The sequence below is a fragment of the Sinohyriopsis cumingii genome, chromosome 12 (assembly GCF_028554795.1).
Source record: "Sinohyriopsis cumingii isolate HCF-2022 chromosome 12, ASM2855479v2, whole genome shotgun sequence".
Lineage (NCBI taxonomy): Eukaryota > Metazoa > Mollusca > Bivalvia > Unionida > Unionidae > Sinohyriopsis > Sinohyriopsis cumingii.
The window spans coordinates 106,008,015-106,025,795 of NC_142972.1; the positions used below are offsets into that span (position 1 = coordinate 106,008,015).

Below are 17,781 nucleotides of genomic sequence, written 5' to 3' on the forward strand. Positions count from 1 at the left end.
AGATACGACTCTTAGTGTCATACATGACCTACATTTTGATGATGATGTGCAAGTATATTGCATTTATAATGCCTCGAGTTCAAGAGTAAAATAAAAAATGTGGTAGAGAAATAATTAATTACCAGTGTCATTGACTTTACAGATGACCTGATCTTTAACATTGAACCGATGTGGCACTCTACACACCTCTTTTATGTGGCACTCTACACACCTCTTAGCGATAATGTGCAAGAATACAAAGTTTCATCCTTTAATCTCAAATAAATTAAGAGGGTGAAAATGAAATTGTGATGAATGGGTTATTATTCTGTTACCCACTATCATCTTTCAAGAGAAGGCTGGATACAAGGAGAAAAATAATAAAGAGTAGCTGGTATAAGGAGAATCCATGACACATTTCAGAGTTTCAAAAAGACCTTGACCTTGATAAGTTTTATTCAGGTCAATAATAATGCAAACAAATTATGTTAAAAATAAATTTAATCAACTGTGCTTCAGCATGGCAAATACATTAAAGCAAACACAAAGCATAAACTTGAAAGAAAACATACAATATAAATCATTTAAAATATTTTAATACATGGACTAATTTAAGGTTTGTATTAAAGTCAAGCTTACCTTCAAGATAAGGTTTCATTTTAAATTGCATGAAATTGTGAATTTAAAAATAAACAAAAGACTAGAAATGTGTCATTATGACACATGATAACCATGCCAATCAGCTCTCTTAAAACCCAAATGGGGAAAGCTTTTGGTCAACAAGAACATATGCCCCCACTACCACCTCCACCATTTATTTAATAGTACCGTGTTGGTACTATTATAGAGTATAGTTGACTCAGGGGACCAATAACCTTGAAATAAAGTCGTATCCAGAAACTACTTACGCAGAACATAGCATACATGTGAACTATGACCTTTATACCCTTGGATCATACATCTCCCTAGCGTTTCAAAAGCTAGCTATCCACAAAGTTACCTCAAGGAATCTTTCTAGAACAAATATTGTTCTGCAAATGCCTTTTCATAGTAACCCTGATCTTTGACCTTCTGACCCAAAATTCAATAGCCTTATTCCATACTTTGAATTTAAGCCTTCTTTCATACTTCAATCTTTGATAGAGGTACATGGTCTGCAACGCAAGTTATCATTCAAACACCATTATTATTCCTTAAGTGACCTTGACCTCCAAATTGTTGTTGTAGGGTTTAGCGCCATTTTTCAGTACATGATATTCTATACATGGCGGCCAGTATTAATGGTGGAAGAAGAACCCGGGAAAACCCCGGAAAGAAAACTCACTAACTCACGAGAAGCTATAAGTAAGTACCAACATTGACCTCTGAGTTAATAGGCTTCTTACATATCATATAAGACCACACTTGATCAGTTTTTCTCTCATAATGACCTTGAACTTTCATCTTTTGGTCTAAACATCTATTGGCTTTTCATTAGGCCAAGTGCAAGCTAGCTATAATGCTTGATCCAGCCGAATTAATCAATTCTGAGGAAACTGCATTTCTTCTTAGAGTCAGTCACCTTGACTATTAACCTTGAAATCGACAGGCTTCTTTCCTACCCCATATTTAAGCTAATTAATTTTTGGTCCACATCTGTGATACAGAACTGTGATTGTGCATACACATTTCATCTTCAGCTCTCTTTATCTTTAAACCGGGTTTCTTTCTTAACCCATATGCAAGCCATCCACAATTTCTGGGAAAGATACATGGTGTAGAGCCAATGCCAGATGTAAATGCTTTGTCTTTCAGTGACCTTGTTCATTGGCCTTTTGACTTTCTAGTGTTGAAATATCTCTTGATATTCTCAAATGATCCGACTTCTAAATGGAAGACGTACTGAATGCAAGAACAGCTAGACATCTGAAAGCTTTCTTAATGTCTGTGTTGAAACCATTTACGATATTCTTCAGCAATGACACAATTGTTGAATTACATGTGATTGCTATGGCAACATAATAGATGTTCAGATTTACAGCAATATCACCATCTATTCAGGGAGTCACAATGCCTGCTGTACAACTGCAACTATTTTCATTTAAGTCCAACTAGGTACCAAAACAAGGAATTTGGTCAAAACCATACGTTGATATCATCATCTGTTTGGGAGGAGTAAAGATAATATTTCCAATTTAGATGAGAAATAATGAAAGGTTTGCAAGATACCTCCATATGGTGACCATACTGGATATCACATTGTCACCATTTTTATTTTGGTCTGGATTTGTTGGGAATAACACTATTTTTCAGCACGAGTTTCCATTATTTTTGGTGAAGAAAGACGACAGGTAGTCTCACGGGGAATTACTGGTACACCACACGTGTCGAGCCAAAACAAGACCTCATGCAGAGGTTAAATGTGGGTGATCTGTAAAGGCCAGCACTCAAGACCGCTGAACTGCCTTGGGCTCTATTTCAGACCAAAATACCATTGAACTGCCTTTGGCCCTATTTTGGGCCAAAATTATATGACAAGTCTTTTAGTGACAACAGGACAATATAACCAGACATCTAGAATAATTATCAACAATGAAAATTTTAAAATTAGCCATAGTGTTGGCTATAATGGAGGTCATATTGGCACCATCTGCATTTAGGACCACCCACACATATGAATTCTTCAAGAGTAAAATTGAATAGTGACAATATTTCATCAATGGTTTCTGTGGCAGTGGTATTAAATGTCCAACAGGCACAATTTTCATTTAGGAAAATCAGACACCAGATATTTTAGTAAATACTCCATGTTGATACAACCATCCACAGCAAAGGAATTAATCCTTTGGTGTGGATGGTTGTATCAACATGGAGATTTTCAATCCGACTATCATGGCAGCCATACTGATGTGTTAGTAATGCCATTTTCATTTAGGACCAATATGTTACGAAAGTCTTCTGATAAAACCTTACTTTACATTTAGGAATAGTGAAAATATTTTCACAATGGCTGCTATATAGTGGCCATATTGGATGGCAGGTCATCACCATTTTGAGACCAACCAAACATCATCCATATTGGAAGTCTGAGCAGCACCATTTTCATTTAAAAAGACCATGGGATGAATGTTGGTGTAAAGCTTCATGGCAATCTACAATCTGGTGTTGTGAGGAAAATCTTGTACTAATGGACAGACAGACAGACAATAGCTTATCTTATGGTTCTCCTGGCCAATGACCAGTAGAGCTGACCAAGTTCCTCAAAGGAAATGATGCTCTACTGTCCGAAAGAGCTTCCAGGAATTAAGACAAGACCATCTCTTTTTTTAATTTCCAAATTTTGACGCCATCTCTGATATTCTTGAACAATGTTTTCAAATTAGCCACTGTGGTAGCCATACTCACTTCAACATCAGCACCATTATTTCTTTATGCCATGTTTGACACCATTTGAAAACTTTTGGTGAAAAAGCCATCTTGACATGACCATTCCTTCAAGAGAATTATTAATAATATTTTTAACTGTGAGGTCACTTTAGCACCATTTTCATTCAGAACCATCTAGATTTCATCCATTTCTGTTGAAAACCCACAGAAATATAACTTTGCGTTTTGGAGGTGATCAAATAATACGATTTATAAGATGGGTCCTAGCGGTGAGACTGGATTGTCCATAGATGTGACTACAATACTATTAACAACACTGGGAATCCAGACGATAATATATGGGGCCTCTTGAGCGTGGAGACCCTTCCTGTGAAATCAGGCAATAATATATGGGGCCCCCTGAGTGTGGAGGCCCTGCTTGTGATATCAGGCAATAATATATGGGGCCCCCTGAGTGTGGAGGCCCTGCTTGTGATATCAGGCAATAATATATGGGGCCCCCTGAGTGTGGAGGCCCTGCTTGTGATATCAGGCAATAACATATGGGACCCCTTGCCCACTTTGCCCTACAGATAATCAGGCCCCATGTTCAGGATGAACAGCTTTCAGATTTTCAAGATGACTGCTGTGGTGACCATATATATCGGATCAGCACTAATTTAAATTAGGTTTTGTTTTTATGGGTTTAACACCATTTTTCAGCATGCGATAGGTTGGCCATACATGGCAGCCAGTATATTTTGGTGGAAGAACCACAGACCAAAACAATGCTACTGGCAAACTTTTTCACACAGATAGGTGAAATGTTCATGATCTGTAAATATGAGCACCTTAATCTACTTAGCCACCTAGGACCCCATTTATTCAGGAACAACCCGATATCATACCAACCTAGGACCCCATTTATTTATGACCAACCCGATATCATAGCCACCTAGGACCCCATTTATTCATGACCAACCAGATAGCATAGCCACCTAGGACCCCATTTATTCAGGGCTGACCCGATATCATAGCCACCTATGACCCCATTTATTCAGGAACAACCCAATATCTTAGCCACTCCGGACCCCATTTATTCATGAACAACCCGCTATAATAGCCACCTAGGATCCCATTTATTCAGGACCAACCAGATATCATAGCCAGTCTCCTGGTGAAAACCCTGTGATAAATACTTACCATCCTGTAGTAGCAGCAATAACATTATTTTTAAGTTGGCTGTCACAGTAGTCATATTTGATGTCAAAGCAGCATGACTTTCAATTATGACCAACTAGACATCATTGAAAGCCTTTTAGTGAAAATCCCATACTGATACATGACCATCCATTCAGGAGGTTCTCAAGCTGCCCATTGTTGTAGTAGCTATCCTAGATGTCTAAGCAAAGCCCTTTTCATTTAGGAACATCATCATCAATTTTTCTGGTGAAGTGGTTATCATACTGCATGCCAATCGGTAGGCACTTTTTCTCTTAGGACTATCTAGGCACCATGAACCTTGTAAGTGTAACCCCTTTGTTTTTATGACCATCCATCCTGAACAAATGACAACGATTATAATGATTGCCAGCATGGCAGACATAATGGATGTCCAAAACATAATCATTTTCATTTCAGACCAACTATACATGACGAGTCTTGTAATTAAATACCCCAATGATAATACAAATGTTCAGTGACAAGATGACGATGGCAGCCATAATGGACATCAGATAGGTATCATTTCATTTAGAACCATACATCACCAGTCCTTTAGTAAAACCTCAAACTGATATGAACCATCCATGCAGGGCTTCTGCTGCTGGAGGTCTGTGCAGCAACATTTTTATTTAGGACCTTGGTATGAAGGAGTGTGTGTAAAGCTTCCTCCAAGCTGAATAGTGATAACCAACTTTAACTAATGGTTGGACAGCTGCTGGATGACAACTTGCAGACAAGCCATTTCAAGACAGGGAAAACAGGCCATTCAGTAAGCTCTTCTGGCCTATAGTTTAACTTTGAACTTGACCACTGAAACAATGCAGTTAGCAGCACATCTGGAAATTGGACCAATTTTCATGTCTCCATATCGAATGGTGTCAAGAGTTACAAAGCAAAAATAAAGAAAAAATAAGTGACCGTGAGTCTGACCCACAAGACACTACCCCAACCAGAATGTGCAACACAGTACCAAGTTTCAACATTATGACACAGTTCCAAGTTTCTATATTATGACTCAGTCTCCAAGTTACATAGCAAAAACAGTTGATGCATGACAATGACCCTGAAGACAGGACCTCAAATGTAATACAAGACAAATTCTCCAGTTGCAATATGAAATGCAATGTCAAATGAAAAATAAAAAATATAAACTCTAAAAGTTACACAGCACAAATGAAATTTTGACCAATGGGTAAACATACAGACTGAAAACATTCAGATACCACTTCTATTTTACCTTTTAACAGTAATGTGAGAAAGAGTTTAGTTTGAAGGAAGAGGTCCCAACAGATGTACATATTTTGCTTTATCCTCCTTAAGTTCCTGCAGAAACAGGAAGCAGTTTTGGGGCATTTTCCCTCATCTACCATGACAAGGACATGGAAATGGCACAACCATATTTATGACCTTTTTGACAGAGCTTCAGACTACCAAGGAAAATCTCCAAATTTCATGGCTCTATATGAAAGGGCATACAAATAAGTGTAGTAAATGGAAAAAATAATCACTGAACTTGACCACACATAGATGTGAAACACAAGAAGCCATCTAATGTATAAAAAAAAATTTTTACCATGGTTTTTAAATCCATATAGTTTTAGAATAAAACTCAAGAAATTAAAAAAAATAAAAATAAAAAAATGACCTTGACCCTGAAGATACAATATCAAAATGTGGCATTGAATCTTCAAAATATGATATCTATTACCATAAATACAACTCCCCTAACATGGTACAAGTTAATACGTTAGTTTAAAACAGATTCAGCATTATGAAACTAAGTAAAAGGTGATGGAAAACTTATTCAAGACCTTGACCTTGAAGATATAACCCATGATGTGGGACATGACACACCTCTCATTTGTAACGTACAAGTTTTATTCTTTTATCTCAATTTCAAAGAAAGTCAACTAAAGTTGGTCTTAAACAGATTTAACATTATAAAACTAATGCATGGGTTGTTACCATGTCCCCTACCATTTCCAAAAGAATGACAGGAAGGTGTTTCTGGCACAATTTGAGAGAATCTATTACAAAGTTCAGCTCTATATGATAATGACCTTGACCTTGATGAATTTTATTCATATCACCAACAATACAACACAATTTACAATTTCAAAACTATAGCTATTAAATTGTGCTCAAGTCATAATTATAGATACATGAAAGCATTGAAGAGTCAATTTCAGGTAAAAAAAAACTAAAGCTTATGTAAAGACTAGAGATTTGCCCATATACCCTGCCATTGTTCAATTACAGGGATAATTTCAGGTCAACATCAGTACTATGCATTGCACATTATACAGCTGCCCAGTGTTAACAAGTTCTCTGTGTAGGAACAAATTGGGCATGTCTAACTCGGGGAAATCACTGACCAATGAATCTCAATAACTTCAATTTTTTTAAAAAAAGTCTTGAGATAAACTGGTATCCAGAAATAACTTTTTTTTATTAGGTTTGCCTCGAGTATTTCATCCAACTTTCAGGCTAAAGTTTCCTTGTTACCCTAAGTGAAAATGCAATCCAAAAAGTTTGGTTAATGAATTTACTCCAGAACAAAAGTTGTTATGTAAAACTTCCCCATTGTTATTCAGAATGAAAACGCCCTTTGACCCCCTTTTGGTCCTCTTCTTCATCTTAAGTGTGTGCTCTCCATGAACTCTGCTTATGGTACATGGTCTGAAACTAAAATTGAAGTCCAGTTAGTGACCTTGACCTTCAAATCAATAGCCTTATTTGTAGCCAACTTACAAGTCAGCAACACATTTTGGCAAAGGCACAGGACTAAAAGTGAAATTTGTCACAAAAGCTATTGTCCTTCTTTCTGTCAGAAGCATTCACTATTCAGTGATCCCACAAACTAGGAGCATCTTACATACCCTAAATGAAAACCATCTACAAAATTTGATCCAGGACTGTGTTGCAGAATTAATATTATATTGTAGATACCATATTGCCTTCTTCCAGACTGCACCTTTGTTTTGATCCATGTGCAAGCCATCTACCATGCTATGTTTGATGAAGGCAGATGGTGGACACTTGACTATTGTGCAAAACAAATTGATACCAGATGGATAGACAACATTCGATCAAAATAAAACAGCTGAAAATGAACTTGGCCTGGGTCTTTTAATGTAAAGCCCTACACCAAAATTGGTTTAAATCCATCAAGCCCATGAATTATAGTTGAGCTGAGACAACATTCTGATCCAAGTATAAAGCAAAGATCAAATAGTGGCCATAATGGCATTAAATTTGATTGAAAATGGTGAAAATTAAACATAACCTTGACCTTTCTTATGTAATACATCATACATCAAATTTGATCCATAAAAGGTCCACATTAAGTTACTTGCCAAAAATGAAAGTTGGGCAGATCATGGATCAACACAGGTATCAAATTATATCTAATTCCACAAATCTGGTATGGGCATTAAAAGAACATCCACAACTCACAAGTCTGCCTTCAGGTCTTTTGCTCATTTGACACCCCACCCCCTCCTTGAACTTGTGGATCAAGCTTACAGAGCTGAAGACTGCAGCAGAATAATTACTGCTATAAAAGATGAAGACTTTATTTAGTAGGTTAATTACTGCAACAAGAGTAACTGGGAAGATTTGGTTTGTTTTTGATCATTTTTTTCCAGTGCTGAGGCAATTTAAATAAAGTGCTATGCCCAAGCACACAAGGTAGGTGACCCAATGGCAGGATTTTAACCCACTCTTTCAGTCACGAATCAGACACATTATTCAGAGCCAGCGCAGACCCCTTCTCTGTTACTTGCCTCTTACCACATGCAGGAAGGTTCACAGGACTTGCTCTACATTCACAAGAAAATTGTGGATCAAGATTCAATTTTCAGTGTTACTTATCCCAATAATTTTCATCATCAGCAATAAGTAGCAAAACTTTCCTAAACTGTTGCCGCTGTAGACTCGTTTCCTAAGAAGACATTTCGTTCTTGTGGCATAAGCCTCTATTCTGGCCACCTCTTTCTGTCAATCAAAAAATTGTGATCTCAACATTATACTGCTTGAAGTGGTTGGAAAAAAGAAAGAGACAATGCTGGACTAAATATCATCCATAACAATTTTGGCATTCATCACCATCTTAATTTAAGAATCTGCCAACTGACTAACACAATGACACTTTAAAGAAATAAAGGAAATTAATTGGTAATTTCATCATTTGTTGGGCCTTAATTTGTTCCACAATGCCAATGACATATGACTAAGTCTAATGATGATTGACATTAATAGATTAAATGATCAAATAACAAGACAGGACACTTTATGAACTGTACTTAAGCCTTACAAGTTAAAACTTGCTTATTCATAATTCTTAATGGAGCTTCTGAAATAGAATTTGATAATATGTCTAAGACTGCACAGAAAGAGAAGAATATATTTAGCAATAAAACTGATTATTTTTAGGGTCATAAATTTGTCAAATCCAAGTTTCCAGTAACTTTCCGAAAGTGAACAATTCAAATTACATAAGCTGATACAAATAATTCTTTTGAAAATTATGTATTTGTTTGAAATTCAATCATCATCATCTTCGCTGACATGACTGGAGACTAAACAACAATGAACATTAACTCCATTTCAGTCCGAACAATGTCATCATGAGGAATCGGTAAAGATGTAAAATTTCTTCCTCTTCTTATCCTAGTCCCATTTTCTAATGAAATAAATGGCAGTACCACATTTAAACTCAATAGGCATTTCAGGCAAATATTTTAACTGAAACTCTTACCACCTCTAGGACCAGTGGACTTTGACTTGTAGGATAGTTAGGCAAGTTTCTTGGTGATTTTCCATAATATATAATGCCTGATCCTAAAAAATGTGTTTGTTTCTATTGGTGATTTTCTACAAGGAGTTATGCATTTTCCTTAAACAATAAATGTGTATATTTTTTTCTCATTTCCATGGTGGTCATCACACTTACAACTTTATAATTAACTTTATCTTAAGCACAATTATCATGTGAATTATCAAAGTAACAAGGGCCACAGAAACCCTGAATTTTATGATCTGCTATGCCACATCTTAGATAAAATGGAACTTATCGACACTGTTTATAACTGTCATAAATATCATTCATGGCATATTTTCAGTGAAATTTTATTTTGGGGGGGGCGGCAAATCTGATGCAAAAATGAATGGATAACCTTTTTTGCAATCACCATGTTTATGACCGGTAAATAAAAACTAAAATAATTTAGTCTAAAAGAAAATGGCTATTTATCATCATTTACTCCTGTCTGAAGAAACAATTATCCGAATGGATACAAATGATAATAAATTGTAGTCTGGTACCTTAGGACCAAAACTTGCAGCACAATTATGTTAAGGTTTTATCAAAGACATTCCAATTAAGCATATACATATAAGGCAACAATTATGATAACAAAACTCTATTAGAAATTATAAATGTCACCTTCATCATTATTACAATCCCAATCATAATTAGAAAGTTTTGCAAACAAGAAATTACAATAAGGATAGTCATTACTTCTGCCTTAATTATGTCACTGTTTCAAGGACTAGGGCTAAAACATGTTCAGTTAGCAAGGTGTCTTGCAAGTTAAGTGACTTGAACTTTTATTAACTGTCCATTAATTATACATATCCATCACCATACATAATTGTACAGCTGATTAAAATGTGACATGTCCAATCAAAGAGTATCTTGAAAATAAGAGTTGTCATTCCTCAGCTACTGCTTATATATGAGCAGACAAGTGAAATTTCAACAATGACAAGGTTTATTTATCATGTGCACTATCATGAAAGTAACAATTCTCAAATTCTTTTTAAGCACAAAAAACATTCCTCTCTTTAATTCTTCTTCCTCATCACATATTTGCCTTTAGTTATTAAAGTAAAAAAACTGGTGAAAAGTTGTTTCATTTCCAAATCCACCATGCAAGGCCTCAAGTCCCCACTGACCAAAATCAAATGTTAGCATTTAGAACAATTAAAAATTCCACCTTCTCATTGCTTGCCATATATTTACATCACAAGGTTTCCTGTAAAGCAGTTATGAAGTGAGTACAAAGCAAAAGCAGCAAGATTTTGACAGGAAATATGGCTGCACCAATGAAAATAAATACAGATTTACAGGATGCTAATTTTGTTTTAGTTTTCTGAATTGATCAACAGACATCCTCAAAATGTATGATTTCAAATTCAGAATTCTGAATGCAGTATGGAAATTTCAACCAAATTGGAATAATTGTCAATCACATCATCAGAAAATGCAAGAACCCAGTTCACTAAAAATTAAACAACATGCAATAATGAGATTAATTAGTCACTGTTTTCTACTTCTGACAAAAATCCAATATTAATGTTAGGCTTGATGATTTTTCAGTTTTTCTTTTCATAAAAAATTATATTAGAGTTTGCAAAGCACATCTGCATCCTATAGTCCAATACCAAAATACTCAAATTAGAATTTTGTTTTTTAAAACATGTTAATGCTTATTGGAAACCAAAAAAGCATAAGTTCGTAAAGTTGAATAATTTAGAAAACAAGTACAATTTGATATAATTGTCTGAAATCTAATCAAGTCTACCGCAAGTGATTTCTGCTCAATCATTTAAACAGTTATTTTAATCAAAGTTGTGTGTAAAAATTCAAGCGTGCTCACACTGAGAACATAACCATAAACTGCCTCACAATCCAATCAGGTCATTTACATATGAATACATATGTATGCCTAGTAAAATTAATTTTTTCTCAAATGTCTTTTGCTTAGTTGTGCTAACAAAGTTTGTTCTTGAATGTCCAAAACAGCAGAAAAATTTATAACACTGCTGTAATGGTCTAAAAATCTAACAAGGTCTTCTACAAATGCATGTAAATATGATAGACAAACTTCTCTTGTCTATGTTCTGTGGTTTTCAAACACAACTGCTAACAAACTTCTCAAGATGGACGGACAGAATTAAAATTAATGTGGTCCCTGCTACCAGCAGTGGAAGCAACAACATCAACAAAAAAAAAAAAACAAAAAAAAAGCGAAAAAGAAGAGGAAAAACGATTTTAGTGGCAAGAAAATCTTGTCAGGCCATTCAAAATGCATAAAAACATCTCAAATTTCATTTGTCTAAATCAAGCATTGCTAATTAACTTTCTGGGATGGACAGATTGTTTAATACAAATACATGGACAGATTCATGGATCACAAATAGATGAACAGATGCATGTAATAGAAATGCATGTATATGGACAGAGGCATGAATTTGGACTGATGGACAGAAATAAAATCGAATGAACTCACCCAATATAGTGAGGGTACAAAATCAAATGAACTCACCCAAGAGAGTGAGGGTACAAAATCAAATGAACTCACTTAAGATAGTGAGGGTACAAAATCAAATGAACTCACCCAAGATAGTGAGGGTACAAGATCAAATGAACTCACTTAAGATAGTGAGGGTACAAAATCAAATGAACTCACTTAAGATAGTGAGGGTACAAAACCAGCCCTGGTTATAGTAGTCTCCATCTACATTAAACACTTTAAATTTCGATGGTTGTATAAAACAAGACATTACTCTGAAATGCCATCCCCAAACGGAATATGAATGTTAAAGAATGGAATATTTGAACACGAAAATAGGAATGCTTCAAATTTTAATCCCACAAATTACTTCAAGTAGTAAGCATTGCCAACTGAAAGTGAGTTTTTGGTTGAATCATGCTGTATACAGTCTATGTTACCACCATGTGTCATACTTAATACCAGAAACATGCTGTATACAGTTACCACCACATGTAGGACTTAATTCCCATTCGAGAATGCAAAGGCATAGTATTCATCAACTGCCGATACCTTTCACAGTGTTCTGAATTTTGGAAGCACATTTTTTTGTTGACATTTAGACCATGTTAGTCACCATTAATTTCTCAATACTTCCCTTGCTTTTCCAACTGAATCACTTGGCTGTATTTCTGATTGGTCAATATTCATTTTTTGAAAAAGTGCTTAGATAAGGCTTTCAAAAATTAATTATAATTCAACATTACAAACATTTTAGAGATTTAGATGTGTTTAGGTTGCTGCTTTCCTATATATAAAAAATTAAAATCGGACAAAAGTAACCATTAATGTGTAAGAAGTTAAAAATTAAGAGAGATTTGCCAAAATAAGAATGGTTGGCACCTGGTACTGATTTGTTCGAATCACACTTGGTCAATTAAGAACAAATCCCTGCAAGAAGGGTACCTTATAATTTGTCAATCATACCCAAAATAATGTTCTTAAAATTCCATGTTCTAACAGTTACTTCTGAATCTTCATTATATATTGTTGCAAGTGTTGTATTTTATTAACATCTTTTAATTCTGAATATTTTTACACCAACAACATTCATCACATCAAGTTGACGTCTTGGGGCTGATTTTCAACAATCTTGGAAGTGGACAGACGTATATCATCTCTTGGCCCAGGGCTACAAGGACTGGATGGACAGCTTTTGTGACCTGGTATAACCTATGTCCGACACCTTTCATCTCTTAAGGAACATCTGGCTTGCTTTGATTATTTTAATGTCTTTGCTTTAAGAGAGAGTACATCATCTTTCCCCTAACAAAACAACAACGCATGGATGGATTGGACAGCCTCTTGATGTCACCTTTTATTCTCACTTAAAGACCAGCTAGCTTGTTTTGCCATATCTTCACTTATATTGTGACTGTCCCTTTCCTATGTCTTGCTATATACAAAGTGAGAGTTTGCTTTCCTCCGCTCTTGCAGCAGATGGACGAACAGATGCATGACCATTGACCTTCAATCTGCAAAATTCAGAAGTGATACCAATAAAATAAATTTCAAATTAGATACAAAGCACTCGAGTACTAAGATGGTGGATATCAAAGAACCATATCGAAACGATCCCATCCCAAAGAACCATCTCAAACAGACCCATCCCAAAGAATCATCTCAAACAGAGCTTATCCCAATAAAAGGAAAAGCTGACCTAGATGATAGTATTTCCTAACCCAAACCCCCATGCCCTTGCTAAGCATTTCAAACTATTTTATCAATACATCTACCTTTTTTAGGCTGACGAGCAGAAAGATAGATTGAAAGGGTAACACTGGAAGCCCTCCCAAGTAAACTGTGGTACAGCAACAAAAATGCGTTACAAATTTGCTTAGATATGATAATGGCTTACAAATGACAATTCCGAACATATAAACTTTGCAGCGTCAAATTCATCAAGATTTAAGTGAAGCAAAAGTGCTGAAAAACCAAATTTTCAAGATATTTTATGCTGTACTTGTGATCAAAAGTAATATATATATATATATATATATATATATATATATATATATATATATATATATATATTATATATTATATATATATAATATATGGAATTTCTGCGTAATCAGCCAAATGTTTATTTCTAAAACCAAGGTATGATGAAAGTGACCTGTTGGATTTAAGGCAAGTATCAAGCATTGGCATTGGTCAATTCCATTTGCACAGCATATTATATGTGATTAAAACATATGAAACAGAGAAATAGTTTTAAAAAGCCATGGAAACTCCAGATTTCACCACTTTAAATTCTCAATCATGCTTGCCATTTTCATCACCAAATTAAGTTGAAAGCCAAAGACTGTTCTTCAGTATGAACACACCAGTAGTGAACAAGGTTGAAATATACCAAATTCTAAGGAGTACATGGTGACCAAATTATTTCAAGTCAAACAAGGTAACATAGTGCAAATACTTGATTGCAAGTGGAGTCCAACTGCAAGCTCCAGCAACTCAGATCTGTCCCATAATGCACTGGCAGATCTGGCCCAATGCAGTTTGTTTAGATAAACGAGTAGAAGAAACAACATAAACCGTGAACTTTCAGTGCATAATATGATAGCAGGTCAACTATATGTTGTGTGCACTTGGACTCGACTGGCAAGTCAGTCTAGACAGTAGCGCGTGTCTAAAATACAGATGGAATCACATAATACAAGTTTTACTGAAGTCAAGCTTTGTTCAGCTTGATGACTAATCCAAGGAAAAGAACGATGGCTACAGAACCATCCCATAAGCTAGAATATCTCATTAAAAACAGAACTACTGGTACGCTTAAGCAACACAGTGTTTTTGCCAAGTACAGTTCATGCTTTTCATAATAACCTAATACAGCAACTGGACATAGAAAAATAAGTTTATCTTAAGTGATTGTTGTTGTTGTGGGGTTTAACGCCATATTTCAGCACACGATAGGCTATGCATGGCAGCCAGTATTAATGGTGGAGGAAGAATCCACCAGGAAAACCCAGAGAAGAACCACCGACCCACGAGAAGCTACTGGCAAGCTTTCTCACGTACCCACGTTGGCCGAATCCTAGATTTGAACCCATGCAGACAGGTGAGATGGCAGTGATCCATAACGGAGAGCGCTTTAGACCACACGGCCACTCAGGGCCCCCTATCTTAAGTGACCTACTTTACATAAAGTATGATGGCAAAAACCAAAGTAACTATTCACTTATTCACCAATGAATTTTTAAATTTTTCGAAACTGATGTGAGTGACCACCTGGTAAGCATTAGGTAAACAATGACCAAGATTCATTAATATACTAGGTCATAATGTGCACATGAGCTCAGTTCATATTTTGCCAATGTGCCTGAAAGAGTCAGATAGACCCTGTTTATTGTACATGTTAAGTTTAAAAGAGTCAGGTTTGAGCCAAGTACCAACCTCGCATTGGTCATATTCAAAAGTATACATAGGACATGCTTTTCAGTTAGAAATTTGATTTGACTTGCATATGTCCTTTATGGCACAGCAACACAGGTAGGTCATTTCCAAAGACACACCATGGTAGCTGATCTAGACTGTGATGGTAGGATTTGAACCCGTAATCTTCAAATACAGAGTCCAGCATGCTATTCACTGAGCTGTCATATTTTGATAGATAAATTGTTAAGTTGATATACAAGTTTTTTTTCCAATTAATTTTTACATTTCTTGTTTATTTCTTGTTTAATATGAGTTTCATGGCTGCTTTTATGATGGTGTGATGCAGCTTCAAGTAATAGAACACTGTACCCTACATGTAGAAATTGACACATTGATTCAAATGTTTTTGATGAAATGTTTTTTCAAACAATTTTATAAAATTGTGTGCTTAAAACTAAAGATACGCCATTTCATTAAACCTTCAGCACTGAAGTAAACACTGACACATACTTGCCTCTTAGAACTGGGAAATGATTGAAAATAAAGCTTTCAACAACTATTTCACAAAACAAGAGATTTAAATACATGTGTAATAGCATTCAGTATCTGTATTAACAGCATCAGATTATTAAAATTTCCAGTGAAAAATTTCTGAAACCCATGAAGCCGAAGTGCTCCTATTCAAATAACAAAGGGGATGATTAGAAGGACTGCATGTGAAAGCAAAGGGAGAAGCCCTGAAGTTAAATTGCTGATCAAAATGTCTGTCATTTTCACTAGTCACGATTTTGATATGATAACCATATCTAGACTTTGGTGGATCAATCAGATATTTCAGCACTTTGGGTCTGTGAATTTCACAAAAATCAACTTGTTTAAATTTGAACATTGTCCCTACGTGATCGAGGGAAGGCACACAAGTAGAATGGAGTCATAAAATAAAGCAATTTTCCGCTGTTGGTCCGTGTTTGTACACATACATCCTTTCCCTCAAATACACCTGTGATGGCTTCTCAATGAACATATTTATTCTTTGGATGATAAACTTGCAAAGTATCCTTTTGAAGTCAACTGGCTCTACCAGTTTTTGCCAGTGTACAAAGATCTGTTACATGCTGTTGGTTAGCTGGCATTGCATACTAAGGAAGGTAGCTCATGAAATCCAATAAATGTTGCTAGGACAAAGCACTAAATAGCTGATTGATCTGCCAAGGTGTAGATAGAGTTAACATATTGGAACCTTAGCTAGTGTGTGTGATTCGGATTTTTAACGTAACTTTAAAAAAAATTCCCACCCAGTCACATTATCCTGACAAAAGGCCGACCAGTCCTAACACTAACCTCAAGCGAGGCAGCTGTTAGTACCATTTTTTGTATGTTTTTTGTATGACTAAGCCGAGGATTGAACCCACAACCTTCCGCATTTGAGCGGACAGTCTATAACCACTAGCTAGGCAGTGGAAGGTCTGTTACCAAAGAAGTGGAGAACTTGGCAGAGTCAAGTTTCTAAAACCGATTTCTAGGCAAGCAAGACATTTTCTTCTTGTCCAGACTTTATTATCTTGCACTGGTTATGAATGTTATGTACCAGTACCAAATTTGGGGAGGGGTGTGTGTGGGGTGGGTGGGTGGGGTGCTGAAAGATTTAGGTAGACAAACATATCCCTTTGCTCATCCTGGGTATAAAATCCAGTTTGTGGAGATGTTGGTCAGTAAAAGATTGGCTGCAGTCACTGGTAATTATGAATAACAATGACGACCCAAATCATGAGAAGTTTTAAAAGGTTTAGGAGTGCTCATGAATTTTCCATCTTGTTATGGACTGCCTCAAGATTTGAGTTAAATATCATGTACTTTCTAATTAGCTTCATGTTATCGCAGGCTTTTGGGATAAATTATTGACGGAAGATATTCCAACAGCTTATACACCCGATCTGCCTGCAACAGAAATTAGTACAACAATTAATAATCCCGATCCATAAATAAAAGCAACATTTTAGATTTCTGTTGGCAAAATACACATCCCCCACTTCAGACTGATTAAGTACCAGAAAGTAAATAAATGTACAAACATAGAAAAGTTTACAAATCAAGAAAGTTCACAAAAGTGTAGAGCATGTCTATAAAAAAATCTTTTGCAATGGCCTGAAAATCTAATCAGGTCATTTAGATATAAATACAAAATTAATATGCCAATAAAAATTCTTCCAATTACCTAGGGTTGGTTTTTGTGCTTAATTGTTCTAGCAATGTTTCTGTAAAAAATATACTTACAAATGTGTTGTAAAAAATATTTAACAAATTGCTGCAGTGACCTTAAAAGCTAATCAGGTCAACTAATTCTGACTGTGCTGCGTGTAAAATTTCATTAGTGTCAAGCTTCAACAGTTATTGCATTAAAACAGATTGGAGGCAGATGTACAGACAGACAGCAGCAAACCAATAATCAACAATTTAGCAGTTCGGATATAAATATTAGAAAAATGTTCACAGGACATGAGCACATCAAAAC

At 35.6% G+C, this 17,781-nt stretch overlaps 1 protein-coding gene across 1 annotated transcript in view; it reads right to left on the reverse strand.

Annotated features, from left to right (window-relative positions):
* Positions 1–462: 462 nt before the first annotated feature.
* LOC149787188 (uncharacterized) overlaps positions 463–17,781 on the reverse strand; it is a 38,114-nt gene continuing 20,795 nt past the window's right edge. Inside the window, exon 6 of the mRNA XM_089977691.1 lies at positions 463–17,207. Coding sequence (XP_089833817.1) covers positions 17,165–17,207 — 43 coding nt within the window. The 3' untranslated portion in view covers positions 463–17,164. The remainder of the gene's footprint in view (positions 17,208–17,781) is intronic.